The sequence below is a fragment of the Anser brachyrhynchus genome (genome assembly GCF_964034855.1).
Source record: "Anser brachyrhynchus genome assembly, chromosome: 12".
NCBI classification, from domain to species: Eukaryota; Metazoa; Chordata; class Aves; order Anseriformes; family Anatidae; genus Anser; species Anser brachyrhynchus.
In genome coordinates this window covers 14,322,106-14,340,678 of record NC_137707.1, presented here as the reverse complement: position 1 = coordinate 14,340,678, position 18,573 = coordinate 14,322,106, and the positions used below count along the sequence as shown (strand labels likewise).

At 37.0% G+C, this 18,573-nt stretch overlaps 1 protein-coding gene across 4 annotated transcripts in view; it reads right to left on the bottom strand.

Annotated features, from left to right (window-relative positions):
• Positions 1 to 323: 323 nt before the first annotated feature.
• Positions 324 to 18,573, bottom strand: part of SLC7A6 (solute carrier family 7 member 6) — a 29,957-nt gene continuing 11,707 nt past the window's right edge. For all 4 annotated transcript variants that reach the window (XM_080553062.1, XM_080553063.1, XM_080553061.1 and 1 more), the window contains exons 4-10: positions 18,243 to 18,387; positions 15,756 to 15,879; positions 4,964 to 5,067; positions 3,834 to 3,930; positions 2,944 to 3,093; positions 2,038 to 2,221; positions 324 to 956 (exon numbers count right to left, since the gene is read on the bottom strand). In XM_080553062.1, coding sequence (XP_080409188.1) covers positions 862 to 956; positions 2,038 to 2,221; positions 2,944 to 3,093; positions 3,834 to 3,930; positions 4,964 to 5,067; positions 15,756 to 15,879; positions 18,243 to 18,387 — 899 coding nt within the window. In that variant the 3' untranslated portion in view covers positions 324 to 861. The remainder of the gene's footprint in view (positions 957 to 2,037; positions 2,222 to 2,943; positions 3,094 to 3,833; positions 3,931 to 4,963; positions 5,068 to 15,755; positions 15,880 to 18,242; positions 18,388 to 18,573) is intronic.

The window sequence follows — 18,573 nt, the reverse complement described above, 5'->3', positions numbered from 1 at the left end:
ATTCAGAACGGAAAGCTGCCTGTTGAAGAAATACTGCTGTGTGTTCACTGAAACAGTTGACAAACAAATGCTTACGAGCTTCAGACTGAACATTTTAATTTTTGAAACTTCATGTAACCTGTCAGAAGATGACCAAGTACTAATGAGACAGCAGGAAAGAATTAGCACATAATCATTAAATCCTAAATCAAATCTTCAGTGCCAAGAAATCTGTATGTTGTGAAAGGTGCTTTGTTGATTAAATCTTTGCCAGAGACACATACCACATTTCCATGAAGCATATAGAAATAATATGTTCCTCTTCAAGGGAGAAAGTCTTTAAATAATGTAGCATAACTTTATTGATTTTTCTGCTACTAATGACAAATCATGTGGGTTGTTGTGACCAGTTGTCTTCTGGGATAAGAACTGAGATAGCACAGCAAATCATTTCATGCAAACAACCATCAGAATTAAGTTGGAAATGGCCTTCAGTCTTTTGACTCAAAGTGGTTTTCAGCTTAACTTAAAAATGCATTACTGGCTGGTTCTGCAGACATCTGATTTGATCCATTAGCTCTTACCATTTTACTACCAATCCTGAAGAAAATTCAGAATGAACAGTATTGACACATAGCTTGTGTGCTTGAAATGAGCAGGTAATAATTATCTATTGAAAACAGGCCCTGAAAATATGCCACAGTTGAGGATGACGACATGAGGACAAGATCTATGCAGGAATCCAATTGCAAGTAAGTACACTTTCAGTATTTTTGAAAGACCACTGGAAACAGTTTTCACGTTTTCTCCAGTTCCATTCTCTTCCCTTTCTTGTTGTAATTGCTTTAGCCTCCCTCCTGTTCTTGTAATGGCTTTGAGATTTTAGTTAGATTTGATTTCTAGTTTCTTTTCTTCAGTTGTGTCCATCTCTGTTAAAACACAGCAACAGAGCAGCTGCATGTTTCGCGTGACTGCACCTGTATAGGAAATCAAAGATAAATCAGAAGAATAACCACCTCCCTCAACTTACACAGAATATATCTGACTAACAAAAGTTAATTGTCAAGACTGCTGGCTCACTTCTATTACGGGAAACACTAACCAGAAAAATTAGCACAGAAAATATTTTCCACTCAGTATTTTTAAACAATGTTTAAAGCTGTTCTGGCGATTTTGTTGATCTCTTGCCTAGGGTGTTTTTCCTCCCAAACATTCTGCCAAATAACTGAAGTAGAATCATTTTTCTTCGTAACTAAGAGTGTAAAATCGGTAGAATAAAAAAATGAAACCACAAGAACTTGACATAGCACACAGTAGTGACAATATTACTGTGTATTTATATATTCACTAACTGCTGCAGCACCACATCCTGTTGCATTGTAAGATTATGCTATAAATCTTCGTTTCCGCGTCCCTTGACAGGGTTTTCTCAGCAATGATGACGACAGTGCACTGCTGGAGAGAAATGTATAATTTAACTGCAGACACTCAATGGAAGGAAAATTCAACCTGTGACTGACATAAGATCTAAATTCAAATAGCTGATTCAGTACAGTAAGACAGTTCACTTGCATTGCCAAGAATGCCTGACCCTTTTACAACGATCAACCTTGGTTAAGAAAAAGACTTTTCATCTGCTAATTTAGAGAGAAATGTAGAAAAAATTAGGATGAAATCTGTAGAAAGCAAGTAGTATTTTAAATATGTAGCGAATAAAAATCGGGTGCATAGGCATATATAAAATCAGTATGTCCTTCCACTGGGTCTTCCTGGGATACAGTTAATGGTCTTCACAGCAGCCCATATGGTGTAAGTGCTTTGGATGCGTGGCTAAAATAGTGTTGGTGACAACCAATTAGTTTTCTCACTTTTGTTCTTCCTATCCTTTCCCCCATCTTGCTGGGTGTGGAGAGGTAGGGAGTGAGCAAGTGGCTCTGTGGGTGCTTAGCTGCTGGCTGCTGCTGCAGCGCTCAGTCCACCACAACCCCTTCCACCAAAAACCAGAATCATTTTATTTTCAGCTTTTTTAACAATATCTACATCTTCAGATAGACTTACCTAAAATCTTGTTGATAAATTGAGGTCTCCTTGATGCAGGTAAATAGACTCCCAAGAAAAAGACTGGAATTCCAGATAAAGCGATGGCAATTCCAATCAATGAATTTATGGTGTCGCTATAGAGTGGCACTACCACCAGAAATACTGAACATATACAGAATATTATCGGGAAAGCCACACTCAGCTGGAGAAAGAAAAAGAACAGAATGTTACTGAGATACTAATTTTCTACAGTTGCATATATTCTGGTGAGAATTACAGCCTCTTCTCTCTGAACCCCAATTTGTGAAATTATCTGCTCTTTTTCTTATGCATCTGGCTATTTAGATCTGTAAGAATAGTAGAATTATTCTTCAATAGAACTGCTACTAAAAATTACAAGACCATTTAAATATGGTAGGTCTGCTGTATTGAAAGAAACTGTAGCAGAATGAAGTGTTTTTAGACAAATCCAATTAATCTCAGGAAACACGAATGACATTTTCATGAAGCTTATCCACTTAAAGTCAGAGAAAGTGATAAGAGGATCAGATACTGAACTGAAACACCAGAGCTAAATGTGATCTACTGTAATAGAATTAACTTAAGCATTCCTAACTTCAGATTTCTAATCCAAAAAAAAAAAAAAAAGGTTTACTACTATGTTAACCTATTGAGCTCTCTAGTTGACAGAAAGCTGACTAAACTCACATTAAAAAAAGGAATATGCTATTACAATACTCACTTCTCATCTAGTACACAAACTAGCTTTCATGGGACACCATGGAATGGAAGCCATGTTTTACGTCCTTATCAATTTGTAAGCTTCAGGAATAACATGCATGGTCCAGATTTCAGATAGTACTTTTTTCTTTTTAATTGTAGGGAAGAAGGATTTTAAAGAATTCTGTATTAAGTAAATTTTACCTTAAGAGGTCTGGGTCGGTCTGGTTCCTTCCAGCGTAGATATAATTGGCCAGCAATAGATAGACCAACAAAAAACCAGTAACTGAAACTGAAGTAATTAATAAGCTTGAAGACATCTTCCACAGCCAGGTAAATAAGGGTCATAGCACACTGTCAGAAAAGAACATGACTGAGATGAACAACAGAAATTTGAAATTTACTGTTTATGTGGCTTTTTTCATTACAGTGACACCATCTTTCACTCCTTGGTGTTTGGCATAACTTTTTGCCTATCTCAAAATTCACTCTCTCAGAACTCACCCTGATAATAGTAAATCTGAAGTTCTCTCTCATGTTATCAGCTAAACAACTATTTCCACTGTAGAGATTTACTGATACTTCCCGTGGAGACAGTAGTACAAGCATAATGCTTCTTACAATTTGGCAATAACTAAAGGAGATTATGTCTTACTTAGGTCTTTAACAATTCTTCAACATCCATTAGGGGTTTGTATCAGTATGTAAGTTTATATAATAGCTAGATTTTTACTATTCATAGTGCCAACATACTCATTTTATTTAGCATACAGAAGCCATATACAGATTTTATGAATTGTTTTAGTCTGTATTTAGCTTAGAGGAAACAGAAGTCTGCTAACAGATCTTACACAACAGTAGCCCAATAGAATAATTCAATCATCTTAATTCATTTTCAACTTTCTTAGGAGTGTAGCAGGTTGTTTTCACAGTTGGGTTTTCATGAATTCAGCCAACGAAACTCTTTGGAGACTGTTCCTATGTTTTAAACAGAATTTCCTCTACTACCTCCTTCCAGCTTCTTTAAAGTTTTCCTTTAAATAACTCATATAGTCACATCTGGGCAGCCTAAAAGAAAAGCAAAAATAACTTACATTGAAAAGCAGTGCTGGCACAGGTGTGAACCTCTCTATGTGGATCATAGACAACAGATCAGGAAGGTGACCTTCTCGAGATCCTACAAAAAATAGCCTGAAAAAAACAAATTGCAAATCAGACGTTGAGGCCACAGGTAAGAGAGAATGCATTAAAAAAAAAAACTTAAACAACAAAACACTACTTTTCAGAATAACTGTTTATATCACTGAATTTTGATCCTTTAAACTAGAACATGGATTCGAGACTTTGTAAAGATATACTTTACTACAACCATTTAAAAGATAACATAAGCTTTTAGAAACATGCTGTTAACAACTATTTTTAGAAAACAGTCCTATGGGCAAAATAGAAAACTTCTACAGCAACTGAAATACATTTCTATCATTATAAAAAAAAAATCTAAAAGCTAGCACTGAAAACATTGCCGCTTTCGATAACAGTTTTCAACAGTTTCAAGTTTTCAACCACAACCAGAAGAAACTGCCATATGCTCAAAGAACAAGTACTTACAATTTTGTTATCAACTGTAACTTGTTCTATATTGCCTAGTTCACCAGATCACATTCATGTTTGTTCTCAGTAGAGACATTGTGCATACATTCGATGGACAGGAAGCATGGCTGAATAAACCTACTTATAATTTCCAGTAATCAGGTCCATAATCAATGCTCAGAGGAAAGGTTCTATACCGTATTCTGATTTTTTTTTTTTGACTGAAGCTTAATAGCAGCAGCTTTTAAAACTTTGTACTTGGAGAAAAAAAGCTTATGATTCACAATTAAGTTCTAAGTAAATACATTAAAACAAGAACTTGCTATAATTATTGTATCCACTAAAATAGACAATAACTCAATCCAAACAATCAGAAAGCATGAAGACTCACCTGACAGACAACGTTCATTTTATCTTTAGTTGTACTTTGCATACAGCTAGGACAGTTTTGGGGAAGTAAGGCAGTGTTTAGGGTGAGGATTATTTAAACAAAGAGGTTTATTTTGATCTGTTATTTTAGTGTGGCTATTTGTTATAGGTTCGGATACAGAAGTGCTTTTGCCACTCTCCTAACAGATGACCATAATACTAACACCTAAGTACATTTATGAACAATTTTTAAACAGGAAGATACCTTGATGATGCTAGAATTGAAGCATTAAGTCCACCGAAACAAGAAAAGGCTACAGCAATGGGAATTGTCCAACTGAAGATGCCAAATACCTCGTCAGCAAATGTCTAATGAAAGGAAAAAGAAAAAAACACACATGAAAATAACTGGAACAAAGCTTATGCAAAACAATGACATCAAAACTTTTGTAGTAAGTTTGCATGGAAAAATTAAAACATAGTGGCGATATGCAGCAAAGCAGCACACAGCATTTCTAATTATTTATTGATTCTAAACAAGAGCAGGCTTCTGAACCCAAGTGCCTAGACTCACATTTTGTGCTCACAAAATAATTCTCACAAAAGACAAAGTGTTTTTAGAATTTTCTCACCAATCCTATTACATTTCATTACGTATAACATAGTATGTTACACTTGAATTCATAAATATTGACTACAGAGACTAAAGGATAAAAATATGATTACATATCCAAAAAGAAAGTGCTGTAATGCAGATAATAACCACAGCCACTATCACACCCACCATTTATGGACGCTACACTAGCAATGTATTTTATTTTCCTTCTTTTCCAATTTCCTAAGCAAATCCTTTTTGCCCGTTAGCTCCACCAGCAGAGCCTCTGGGCTCTAGCCTCACAACACGGTAATTGACAGAGGAAGCGTTTTTTTCAGGCAGTCATTTGTTAGTCTTCCTAGACAATACTGTACACCAGCTGTGGCGTGACCTCCCACGACAGAGTTCTGAAAACAAGAAGTCAGGAGCCTCAATGTTTCACAGCAAGGGGTAAGAGTCATTGAATACCATTAATTGTTTAAAAATGCAAATGGATAATAATTTGCAAGGTACTGGTCAATTCTGTTCAGCTTCCTGCATAGAAAAAAATTGGATAGACTCTTAGAATACCAAGTAAAATGTTTGAAAAAAATAAATCAAGAAGTTTTAATACTTGAAGACTGACACCTATTCAAAAACCCATCTCAGTCTGAGCATTGTACCTTTTCCAAGTTTCAAGTTAAGCAGAAATCTGCTTGTGCTGCATTCAGAGGATGCTGGCAGAAGCCTTCCTGTCCCAATCCTACCTACTAACACTCCTTACTTCTACAATTTCTTTTACTGATGTAAACAGTCACGGTAGCACAAGAATCAGGTCTGCATTAGCACAAAATTGTTATTTATAGAAACAGAAAGTATTACTTGTGTATAAGTGGTATCCAAAGAAACTACAAAAATTTTGTTACAAAGATTTTGTGGGTATTACAATATACAAAATAAACATTTTTCATCTCAACGGTAGCAATCATCTAAATGTTTTATGGACCTTTCTCTAAATCACTTTCTTAGCTTTCTCTTGCTTCACCATTTTCAAGATAATCAGACATAAAAAGCATCTAAGCTCTTTCAGCTTTCCGTAGGTCTGTCTTTTCTACTACAATATCTTTAAATAAGTTTTCAATACCCTAATATTTTGAACCACGTCCCCCTTGACTTCCCCTTTTAACTACCAGTCTTAATCATAACTTTTATGAACTATGAAGTTAAATCAAAGTGGATTAACATTCAGAGCTGGCCCGTTTGTAGAATATAAAGCTGGCCTTAACAGTGGTCAAATTTTGATTTAACTACTCCAGGATGAAGATCACCAAAAGCAGTGCATTATGCTCTATTTTCTGAATGTTTTGTAGGTTCAATAAAGCCTACATGAATTTCAATTGCTTTTTTCAGGAAATGAGAGTGATTGATTTTTATGAGGCAAAACCCTGCATATAGTTTCAATCTTTAAATCATAAAACGTGGAAAATTTTATTGACAGAATACAAAGCTTGGCTGGTTTCCCGTTCTGGGTTGACAAAGTACTTTGTTCGGCACATCATCCAGGTTAAGGCTCAGTATCCAACTGGGCTTAGCTGTACAACATAATCTATGTTAAAAAGCAGAATTTATTGCATCCTTTTGTGTAAGTTAGTTGAGCCTGAGCAACAGCAGATGGGATTTCCTGATGCTAAGGTACAGAGCAAAAAAGTGTATAATTACTTCAATGGGAACCTTGCTAAAAGGTTCAGAGTTAACACATCAACTCTGTTAGTCACCCTGATTCTTACTAAACTGCCTCTTCTAAGCTCTTTCTTTCTACACGTTAGTAAAGGTTCCTGCAAAATGAAGCATCAACACAGGGTGGGGAGAAAAATGCACACACACAAACACCCACATTAGTTATAAAAATTAATAGGAGAGAAGTATAAAAGAACTAAACCATGTAAAATTCTGTTCTGTGTTTAAGCAGAATATCAATTTGGCAAAAAAGAGCATGCCATACGAAATGTGTTTTATGTACTATGGATGGTCCATTTTCAGTCCATTGAAACTGAAAAAGCAACTAATAATTCACATTATTGTATATAAAAAATTTTTGCTGCCCAAGAATACCAGAACTCACAGTGCTTCTTTAAGATCTTTATCACATCTAAATGCAGCTCTGAGGAAACTCATCACCCAAAGCAGAATACAATTTGTAATGACCCAGGGAAAGAATTATGACTTTTCCAGAAAAAGTAAAAGCGAAGACATGATGAAAGTTCTAGAAGACAACTGTTATAAATTTTAAAAGATGATTTAAGCCTGGAGTGTCTCATTTCCAAAGCCAAACAGCAAGTGAAATTAGACACCAAACTTAAAACTCTCAGAGTATTTCTTTACAAATGCAAAGCTACGATACAGAACTCACTGAACAAGAAGTTAGAGAATTAAGATGTTTAGTAAGGTTTCTTAAACAATAAGCATTTAGATAAGTAATATTAACAGCTCAAAGTTATAGAAGAGAAGGGAAATGTAAGGATTTAATCTTTTGCTGCAAGATGCAAATTAGCTAGCATGTCATTTGGAGAATCTTCTTCCCCATAAGGAGGTTTATGTTTGTTTTCTGTAACCATTTTCCAATTCCTTTTGAAACATCTAATAATGGGCCCGTGTGGAATGCCAGATGTGAAATTAACTCAATGTCCATTTTCATCCTATCACGTATATCTAAGATACGCTAATGTTGTTCCACACATCCTGAAAAACAGAAATAGTCACATGAGCAGTAAAACACAGAAAGAGTTAAGGCAAAGCCATGGTATCACTTCCACAAATTACATACAGATGAAGATGTTATAAATTCAATGTATTCTGGATGCAGGCTTGTGACTCTAAGATGTATAATGCTACTGATCCTGCTCAAAGACTAAATAATTCATTTTCCTAGATCTGTACCACTCAGCCCTTTGAAAGACAGAGTAACCTAGTAAGAGCCTTTACCAAACGCTGTCATTTCTGGTGTACTTTCTAATGCTGTAGTCAGGATTCCTGAGAGAGCAAAGGGTGCAGCATTAACTTCAAGAGCTTAACTTTATTACCCTAGGTAAGATACAGCATAAGAGTATTTTAATTTGGAATGATTAAGTTCAGCTTGGTAGACCTGTCTGCAAAATGATCTTTCAGCAAAACAAAGTTAACAGTTGAAAGGTACCTGAAGTTCAGTTAAACTTTCTAGTGACATTACCTAGCTTCATATGACAAGTATTGACCCAAAGCCTTTGTGCAAGTGTTTTCTGACAGGGTTTCACCCTCACTTCCAAAGTAAAAAATAAAAAATCAACCAGGTTCTTGTATTACTATTAAGACAAAAAACACACTTTTATCCTTCAGGGTACATATTAGTAAATCCTCCAAAACTCTCATTTTGACAGATGTCAAGAAATGTCTTCTCCAAGGCTATGCTGTAATATCTCTTTTGCAGGAAGTGTTACTGAAGTGTAAGTAAAAGTGGCCACAATAAGCATTCAAGTGTGCATGTGTCAGAGGGTTATCTAGCATAAGAAAGAAGGGCAGAGAAAAATACAAAAAGCAAGTCAAGTTATCAAGCATATACCTCGTGCACTGTACCAAGAGAAAATAAAAGGGGAAGGAGAAGAGTTAGTGGCTGCCTTCTGCTCAAAGTGTAATTGTACAACCACGAATCCTCCACAAACAATCTAGACCTGGGCTCTGACCTGAGCACCTGACCAATTCCACTTTAACTACCACTACTTCTGGGAGCAGTGAAGTGCATTTATAAAAACAAATGAGCTGGCAACAGGGGAAAGAATGGAGCATTTGCAGGGGTATGCGGAGGATGACAGAGGAGCCTACCTGGAGGCAGCTATAGCAGAAGCATTTAGTCCACCATAACAGGAGAAAGCCACCACTAGGGGGATGGATTTCTTCTCAGGTTTCTTCTGAGAAAGTCTAAAGAGCAAGAAGGATTAAGAGATTAAATTGTCATCTCTGCTATAGTCTGTCAAGTCCTGTAGTCCAGACTTGAACTAAAACTGCTTCTAATAGCTAGGAAACAGTAAAAGAATTCAGTGGCTTATACAGCACTTGCAATTTTAAGTCCTTTTATGCCCTCCCATCCACTGGACATGTAAGATATACATATATACACGCACACTGTAGAAAGACATGCACCTGGAATCATTTCCCTCCGTTCTGATTTATTTCCAAACCATCAATGGGGAATAGTTACGGAAGAAGTCAGGAGCTTCCAGCCTTGCACTTCTCAGCTGAACTGCCCTCCTTTCTCCACAACTAAATGTTACATTACTCCCAGAAGAAGGATCAAAAACTGAATTACAGCTTTGTTTCAAGACATGAATGACTAATTTAACTACATTTTTGTTTTTGTCCTGGCTTAGTTTGATCTCATGATCACCAGCTGGTACTTTGTGAATATTTGTAAGAACACTTTTTGCTCTTTTAAATGTCCAGGCAACAGTTCTGTATGAATACGTTGAACGAAAGGCAGCAGGAATTATCCCACATGAAGAGCTGCCACAATAAAATACACAGGATACATCTCACACTGAGTAGTTCAGGCATACCAGACAATTAGAAAGACCCACATTTATTTTAGGAACCACAAGATGAGAACTCTTTCATCACACTTGCTGCACATAAAAAGTGCACGTAGAGGCACATGAAAAATGTCAGACTACACTGAGAGCATATGGAGCTGCAAGCGATGCTGGCAAAGCAGAAAACCAGTATTGATCAGATGCATAAACGCAAAGAGAAAGTACTGTAACGTGAGCCATAAACTTATACAAAGCTACGCCCAAGATTAGGATGTATTTTGATTAGGAAGGCTTAAAAGTCATCCACAGAGCCTCTTTAAATAGCTCATTTCAAGATCCTATCACACAAGTGAGCTTTTCCAGGTTCAGTTCTACACCATTCTTACCCCGAAAGACATATAAAGTGGTGAAGAGATTATGGTATGAGAGCAATCTCACTAGTATTTAGGAAGTGCAATTAATTTCTCTCAAGTTAAAGTATAAATACATTCCTACATTACAAGAAGATGTCAGTCTGAACTACAGCCTGTTTTCTCTCTTTTTTTTTTTTTCCTTTAAGCTTCTCAGGCCTTTAAGAAGCTACTTCCTAAAGGAAACAAAGACAGTAGGATTTATGGCAATCATGGAGATGCACAAGCAGAAAAGCCACTGAGTACATGAAGTTTCTTCCACTGCCACAGATCCCATTTGTCAAGCTACTGTATGACGTCTGTTCAGTTTGACCAAATAAGTTTTAATGTCACATATATTAAAGACCGGAGAGAGGGTGGACATCAACTGGAAACAGAGCCAGAAAACTGTAAAGGTGAAATAGAAAGCAGTGTAAGAAAACTGTTCAGGTCTCCTGTAGTTCTTGTTTCATCTGCCATTCTGTTGACTGATTTACTCAAACAGGCAAAATGATCTCCTTGTATTATTGGCAATGCCTTTTCTTACAGGGAGAAAAGTGTACTACTGCAGTGCAAAGTCTAACATGAATTCTCTCCATCTTCAGGTCACTCAATCCAATCATATGGTAGCAGAAACCATCACTATTCATTGCATTAATATATCACGTGTACTGGATGTACGAACACGTCTCTTCTGCATGGCCCACGTTAAGAATACCCCTGCCAGCTCCAACAGTAGAAATTTAGTTTGTGTCTTCATGGTAGTGCTGAAGATACTTGACCTAAACCTACTCTGGTGTTTATCCCGTTCTGAGCCCTTTTTGTTTGTGCATTTGTTTACTAGCTAGCTGTAGAATAAGGTTTCAACATTTTCCGAACAAAGTCCCTTGCCTTTCTCGTATTGAAAATATTATGCAGCACTCTTCCAAGTTCTGGCTCAACTTTCCAGCTTGACCTCCAAAGTCAGAGAACTTGTACCACACTTGGCAGCAAAGATGCTGCATTGGTATGAATTACGTGTGAATTACAGTGAATTACGGCTAGCTCCAAGAAAAGAAGGCAAATGAATTGTACTAAACAGCCCTTATCCAAAAGCACCTGCCTGTCTCTAACAAAGAGTTTGTCCATTTTAAAGTACAGAACGTACATTTCATCCAAAGGAACCCTGCTGGGAGGTGTCAGTGCAGCTAGAGAAGGTAGACGTGACACCAACAGGCAAAGAATAGCAGATTTCCCTCTTCAGGAAAGAAGCCAGTGACTGGCCAACGAAGAACGACAAGCAATATCCAAAGGTCTAAGAGTAACTTAAGAATTTTTGGCTGAATACAGTTAGAAGTGTTTCATAATTTGTTCAATTATATAAAAAAGAAGCATAAAACAGCTAAGACACACAGACTCCCGCATCCTTATATCACTGGAGGGGAGAGCATGCCTAACCAGAACAAGGCTCTTCTAGAATATGAGTACCCCAGGGTGAATTGAATTCATCAATGCTGGACTCATAAGATGAGAATCAAAGCTGCTGAAGTGGTCATCTTTATCCCAAATCTACAGACAAAGCTGTACAGCTCCAGGAAAGACGACAGCCAGCTGTGGAGGGCAACCAACTGCTTGCTTCCACCACAAAGCATTTTTAGCTCTTCTGAGCAAAAGTAAGCTGCCAAGTATTACCCATTGAATGATTTCAACCAACTAGACAAAAAAAAAAAAGAGACATGACCACACACAGGAGGCAGGTAACAAGCTATGCATTAACAACTAGCATGCTCTTTCCTGCTAGAAGACAAAGTAACCGAAAAAGATCAAGTGCTTGTGGAGCCAGCTGCCCTCTTCACAAACATAAGGGCACTCTCAGGTGCAAAAATAGTTGTTCAGGGACAGTGGAAGTTGAAAAAAAGGTTGTTTTTTTGTTTGTTTGTTTGTTTTTTGGGAAAGTGTTGGTGCTACAGGGTAACTGCTTCACACCCATAAAACTTAACAGCAAGGGTTGCGATGGTTTGCACAGAGAAGTAAAAGAGCCGTGAGAACTGTAAAACGCTGAAGGAATCTATGGGAAAGGAAGTGAGTTTTACATGATCAGCGAATGACTGAAGAGCATTTACAGAACTTCTAAGCTAGCTGTTGCTGCACTATTTCAACTAGTTCAACAAAAAAGCACTTAAGAAACTGAGTTTCTTAGTCCTGACAGTGGGGTTATACAAGAAGTGAAGCTAATACTGAACTGAAGGAAGGACATCAGCACTTCGTTTCATATAAGCCCTTGTTGAGATATCTTTCACCTTTCAGCCACTAAGAAAAACAGTATGCAAGGTGATGTGCAAAGATACGCTACTGCTACTATTTCTTTTACTTACAACTTTTACTCTCCTCACTTGGAAATGTCATGCTGCCCCCCCACCCCAGCCCCTCTTTCCAGCTCAAAGCTACTTGCCTGAAATGAACAGGAGAAAGCCACTCCTTCCCAAAATAGACACCGACAGAGATTAAATTTAGCTGCTGCTTTAGTACACAAAAGGCTCTGAGATGCAGCAACATTACTGCTTTGTTTCCTTAAAAATTCATTATTGTAATTTTCATCTTCTAAGAAATCAATAAGGAAACTACAGCAGTCCCTATCACAAATCGCATGTAGAATATGTGAGCAGACCAAAGCAGCTCATTTTCATCAGGTTAGTTTTTGGGCTGGCTTAATTCTTGTCTCTTCTTCATTCAGATGCTGACCACAGTCTTGCGGTTGAAGTCTTACAAAGGATTCCACTGAGGATAAAATTCTCTTCCACCCCGAGAGAAACTTCTCTTTACCATGAAGATTTTTCAATTTCTGCATTATAGGAGGGTTTTCACATTCAGACTGTTACAATCACTACCTTTTTTTTCTTCTCTATTTACTAGAAAACTATAGATGCATTACACGAGTGTTTTCAATTGGACCACAAGTGCACTTGTGCAGCAACTCTCCTAGTTACTGCCACTTACTGCTTTATGGTTCATGCTGTTCAGCAATCTCAGAGCTAAGGGGAAGTTCCCTTTTAGAATAGGCTAAATTGGAAGATACACTCCAAGAGCATACCTACTGTATTTGTCTACTATGTATATATATGTGTATTATATATAATGTGCATGTCAGATCATCAGCATCAACTGTTGTACTCTACCACAGTCCTTCCAGAGATCCACGTTAATTGCTAACATATTAGTAGATCAAGCTTCAAGTTGGTTTCATAAAACTGGGCAATTAAATTCTTATCAGCAACAAGAAGGATTTTTTAATGAGTCATGTGTTAAGTAATAATCTTCAGCTGAACTTTCACCTTTTCATCCTAAAATGGATATAAGCAGTGGCACTCAGCAAAACATTGTCTGACAGCTGGTATGTCTCGGCAAAAACACCCTTACAGAGAATGTTAGTTAAACTTTTAAGTACAAGTTTTTGACAATCCTGAAATCTAGTGAAAAAGCACAATGTTAGACTTCTAAAGTTGATCATTAAGTTCCATTAAAACTAAAACAAGACATAAATCCCCTAAAAACCCTGGGAATCTCAAGCATTTTCTCATTCACATCCTGGTCAGCCAATATTACTGCAAGCAGTTAGATTGTCTGAAGATTTATGTCACAGCTAGGCCTTACTTTACATCCCATTTGAGAGAGAAAGACCTGATCTGTCCAGTTCTGCGTGTTGCAGTTTCATGTAAAATTACAAAGAAATGTATACACACACAAATAAATACATACTCACTTTCAATCCAGAACCATGTCAAGTAACTAAGTGAAATATAGATAAAATCATACAAGATTTGGCTTGGGTTTCACCTGTATAGCAAGGTTCAGGCATCCCTGATCCCTTCTTTATCCAGCTACCCGTGCCCGCTGCAGTGCAACACATGCTGCAGTACCACCACAAAGACTAGACAGGCCCCAGAGTAAATCATTCCCCCCAAATCCCAAGGTGGACCAGTCTGCCTGATCCCCTTCACCAAATGGCCATGTGCACCTGTGATGAGAACAGCCAGGAGCTGTGGAGTAGGCACAGTGTACTCCTGGGGGATAGGCTGGACTGGAGAATTTCACTGCTGTCAAAGGAAAGTATTTTCCAAGCCTGCTAGAAAAAACAATAGTGTATTGCTTTCCAGAAGTCAAGACGGAAAACAGACTTTGTATTGACTTTTAGTTTTGTCTGGACAAGAATTAAAAATACCACTGTGAGTCATTTGAAGGTAATACACATGGGATACCATAGCCTACAACAGAAATATATTCCTGGAGACCCCACTGCATATGCTGCTTCAAAATTAAAATATTTTCCATCCTCGTCTTCTTGTGTTTCATTCTGAAGTGTTTTATCAAGCTTTCAACAACACATTATGACAACTTTGCATTTCCATATTTCAGCTAAAAAAAGGCCAAGAATTAAAATGTATTTACTTTCAATACACTTTGAAATAAACATCTGCATAATTACTTTTGAAATAACAAGTTACAGCTCACATTTACCATACACTATTTTGAAAGCTTACATTAAATACAAATATTTATCTAGTTTGAAAGAAAGTCAAGTAAGTGTTCTTGCTGATTCACCTGCCTAAATACTTGAAAAAAGACTTCCTTGATTGGCTAAGCCAGTTTTTATCATAGCAAACCTTTGCTGGAACAGAATGCAGATTTCCTTCATTTTGATGTATTTAACTCTCTCTGTTCATTACTTAGTTTCTTGAATTTTAGAAGCCAAATGGAAACCTAAAGGGGAGGAAAGCTACTTCTTTTCCTCCAATTTAAATAACCAGAAAGAAGAAGAGATTTTGTGTCTCAGATTTAAAGGATACAGTAATCAGAATCATCCAATTAATTCACTAACTATAGGAAAAAAAAAAGGCACAAAAAACACAAAAAACACTTCACTTTTGTTTAATGACTAGCTTTAAGTATAAAACATATTTTGACCAGCTTTTGTTTTAAGAAGCTTATGTATTTTAATTAGATTTGAACTTTCAGTGTATATAAAAAATAATGCATTTTAAAATACTACAAGTTGTTGGAGTTAATATATTGTTGGGAAGACTGATTTAAGTTGCTGAATAGGGAACAAAAAAAGCTAAATTTTGTCATGGCTAAGATGCAACACATCTCTCTATAGATATGCATCACACCAATGACTACCTCAACAGAACACTGAACTTTTTAAATGTTGGAGCATAAAGGAACAGATTAAACTATTACACACTAATAAGTCTAATTTATAATCAGCTCTAAGAGCACAAGTCTAGTTAGCTTCTTTGCATAATACATTAACAAGTCATATCCGTGCTATTTTAATAACTCTGATCATACATTATTATTTTATATAATTTCATTAGCTACTTTTCTATTTAAGATTAAATTATTCGTGGTGAGTCTTTCTGTTCTTCTGTATTTGGAGAAGTACTGTAAGAAATTAAGGATTTTTTCCCGTTTTGTTCGTCTTTGAGGAACACATGAAATATATCTCTAAAATGTAAAAAGTGAGTAATATAGCAAAATGCTACACACTCGACTTACCACTGCCACAGCATCACTAGAAAGAACAGCTCGAACATCCAGCACTGTATAGTAAGCAACATTGGTCATGATGTAGATAACAGTCACAATTGGCATAGACACTGCAATGGCCAGCGGCAAGTTCCTGTAAAACAAATAAGAAAAGAAAACCCACAAACCAGGAAAAAAAGAAAATCCATTAATAATAGAACTGCCTTATTTACTTGCATCCTTTATCTTAGAGATGAAAAGTATGAAGACAGAATAAAGATTTTAAAATAGGTATCTCTGGAAGGCTTTGGTTTCTTTCAAAACTGGAAATTCTAATACAGAATACCAGAAAAAAATAGAAATCTATTGCAATAACTCTAAACCTAAGTTATCTGTAAAAGGGGATTCCATACAAATACTCTTCAAGGCCCTGTCTTCAGAGTTTCCGGATCAATGACTATTGCCTTCAGATTCACATGCCTTAAATTATTTCCTATACCGTTAATCACCGTAGCAACACAGAACCCAAAGGCTCAGAGCTTCGAGCCTCTGCCCTTATTCTCCCTGGAGAATGCTGCTGTTGTTCTACCAGGGAGATCTAAATCAGAGCAAAACCCTGATTCATCTCATCTGCACTCATCACAGCAGAAAACAAATGAATTGGGATGCTTATTATTGGTGCACAGGTACATCATTTAGCAGTGGACTTGTAGTGTTTGGTGAATGGTTAGAGTTAATGATCCTGAAGGTCTTTTCCGACCTGCAGAGGGCTGAGATCCAAAATTGCTGCAATGTTGTGAATCTACATGTGGCATATCCTTCTTGACACGTTTGCTAGTAACACAAAAAAATCTAGAGTAATCTGAAAACACCGCAAAACAAACTTTAGCTGTAAATAGGTAAGATTTAACTCAAAGCTGGCAGTTTATAAATCGTAGGCAAATCTCTGAGAACATCCATGCACTTCCTGAGAAATTAGAGTTCTTGAAGGAATACACTTTAAACTTTTGCTTAAATTGTTTGAACTTCTCTTCCAAAAAGCCATCCTGTCTCTTCCTGGCATGCAGCTCTGCACACCCACTCCTCCCTGTATTAAAAACCACTTCCCACTTCCCTTTCTTTTGAAACTGGCTCTTGCTAGCTTCATGTGACAGCTTCAGTTTGTGTGGGATGGGTTGGGGTGATTCTTTCGTACTTTCTCTGTGCCTCTCATGTTTTGTTTGTTTTTGTTTTTTTTAATACCTCTATCATGCCCCCCCCCCCCTCCCCCCCCATTAATCTCTTTCCCAGGCTGAAGATCACTGTCTATTCAGTTTTTCCTCATGGAAAAGCCATCCAGTTTTTCTGTGGAAACCGGGAAGTCCTCCTCCCCCTATCACCACCACCATCACCCCCAACAAATAAACCAGTAAATTTGTAATAGGGAGTTCTGGCCAATTTCAAATTTAACCTGTGGATTACAGCTTTGACAGGACAAGCATGAGGAGACTATGGATCAATCGGAAAAAATGGGATTTTTGGAAATATTTCCACCGGTCTGGAATATCTCATTATTCCCAAAAATGCAAGGGTAACATAGAAAGCTGGAATTTGAACTTCACTGTTACCAAGAATGAAGGTTGTGTAAGGAACTAATGCCTATAAATAGCAAATGGGAAAGGGAAGCCCTTTCTGCAGGGAAAACAAAATGTTTGCTTGCTTGCTTGCTTAAGGACTAAATGACTGATACAAACAACACATACAAACAACACATACATATCTTCTGAATACAACAAGTACAACAAACCTTTACAAGGCAATCAGAGGGAACACCATCAACCTGAAATTCAGTCTAACTAAAAATTGCTATTTTTGGAGTGAAAAATACTTATCTGAATTTTATCTTTTTAATAGACAACTGTACTGGTTAACTAAATGTATAGCACAGAAGAAAATGCAAAAGCCAAATCATGTGGGAGAATTAAAAAAACCTCTCTTCCATCCTTTATCTTTCTCTTGTAGCAATCTGAGCTGTTGCTTATAATAGGAAGCAAAAATAATCAAATGGTATTCTATTTTTAACATAAAGGTATCTGCTTACAGACTCGCTACTGAAGAAGATAAGTGTAGTCAGTCACACTTTTACAGCATAAATTCATGGAAAAGATAACATTCTTAAATACAACATCGGAGTTATCGCACAGATAAGCACTGCACGGACTACACTTATGGAACTGCTACACTGCAATATTAACACCTTTTGCAATGGGTAGTACGCAATGACTTGAACTGAAAGCTTATAGAACACTGAACGTGGCATCCTGCCATCAGCTAGACTCGTCTATTCTTACAACTTTTTTAAATCTCTTAATGGAGTTTAAAGCTATTAATTCTTGACCAGTGATTGTTCATGGCCTTGCCATCTGAGTATGGAGTACTTTTAATTATTTCTGTGTAGGTTCAGAACTCATTAGCAAAAGACAAAGACAAAATGAGCAACTGGGAACTATCCAGGTTCAGAAAGCTCACATCGTTTACCTTTCTGGGTTTTTGATCTCTTCAGTTACAAAATTGAGTGTATCCCAACCAGAGTAAGAGAACAATGCAGAATAGAGTGCGAGGGAAATGTCCCCGATATCAAAAGAGGATCCTTCAAAAGAGTTCTCAAAGTGTGATGAATATCCTGTATGGGGAGGAGATACAATGAAATACAGGAAAATAAAATAGAGCAAGTAATTCTTTTCAGTGTGACACACAAAGACTCAGAAGCCCTAAATCCTACAAAGCTGCTTATTAATCCTGTTTTCTGTTTCTGCTCTGTGCTTCAGCCATGACAATAAGCACAGTACTTAAACTACTAAAAGGTACG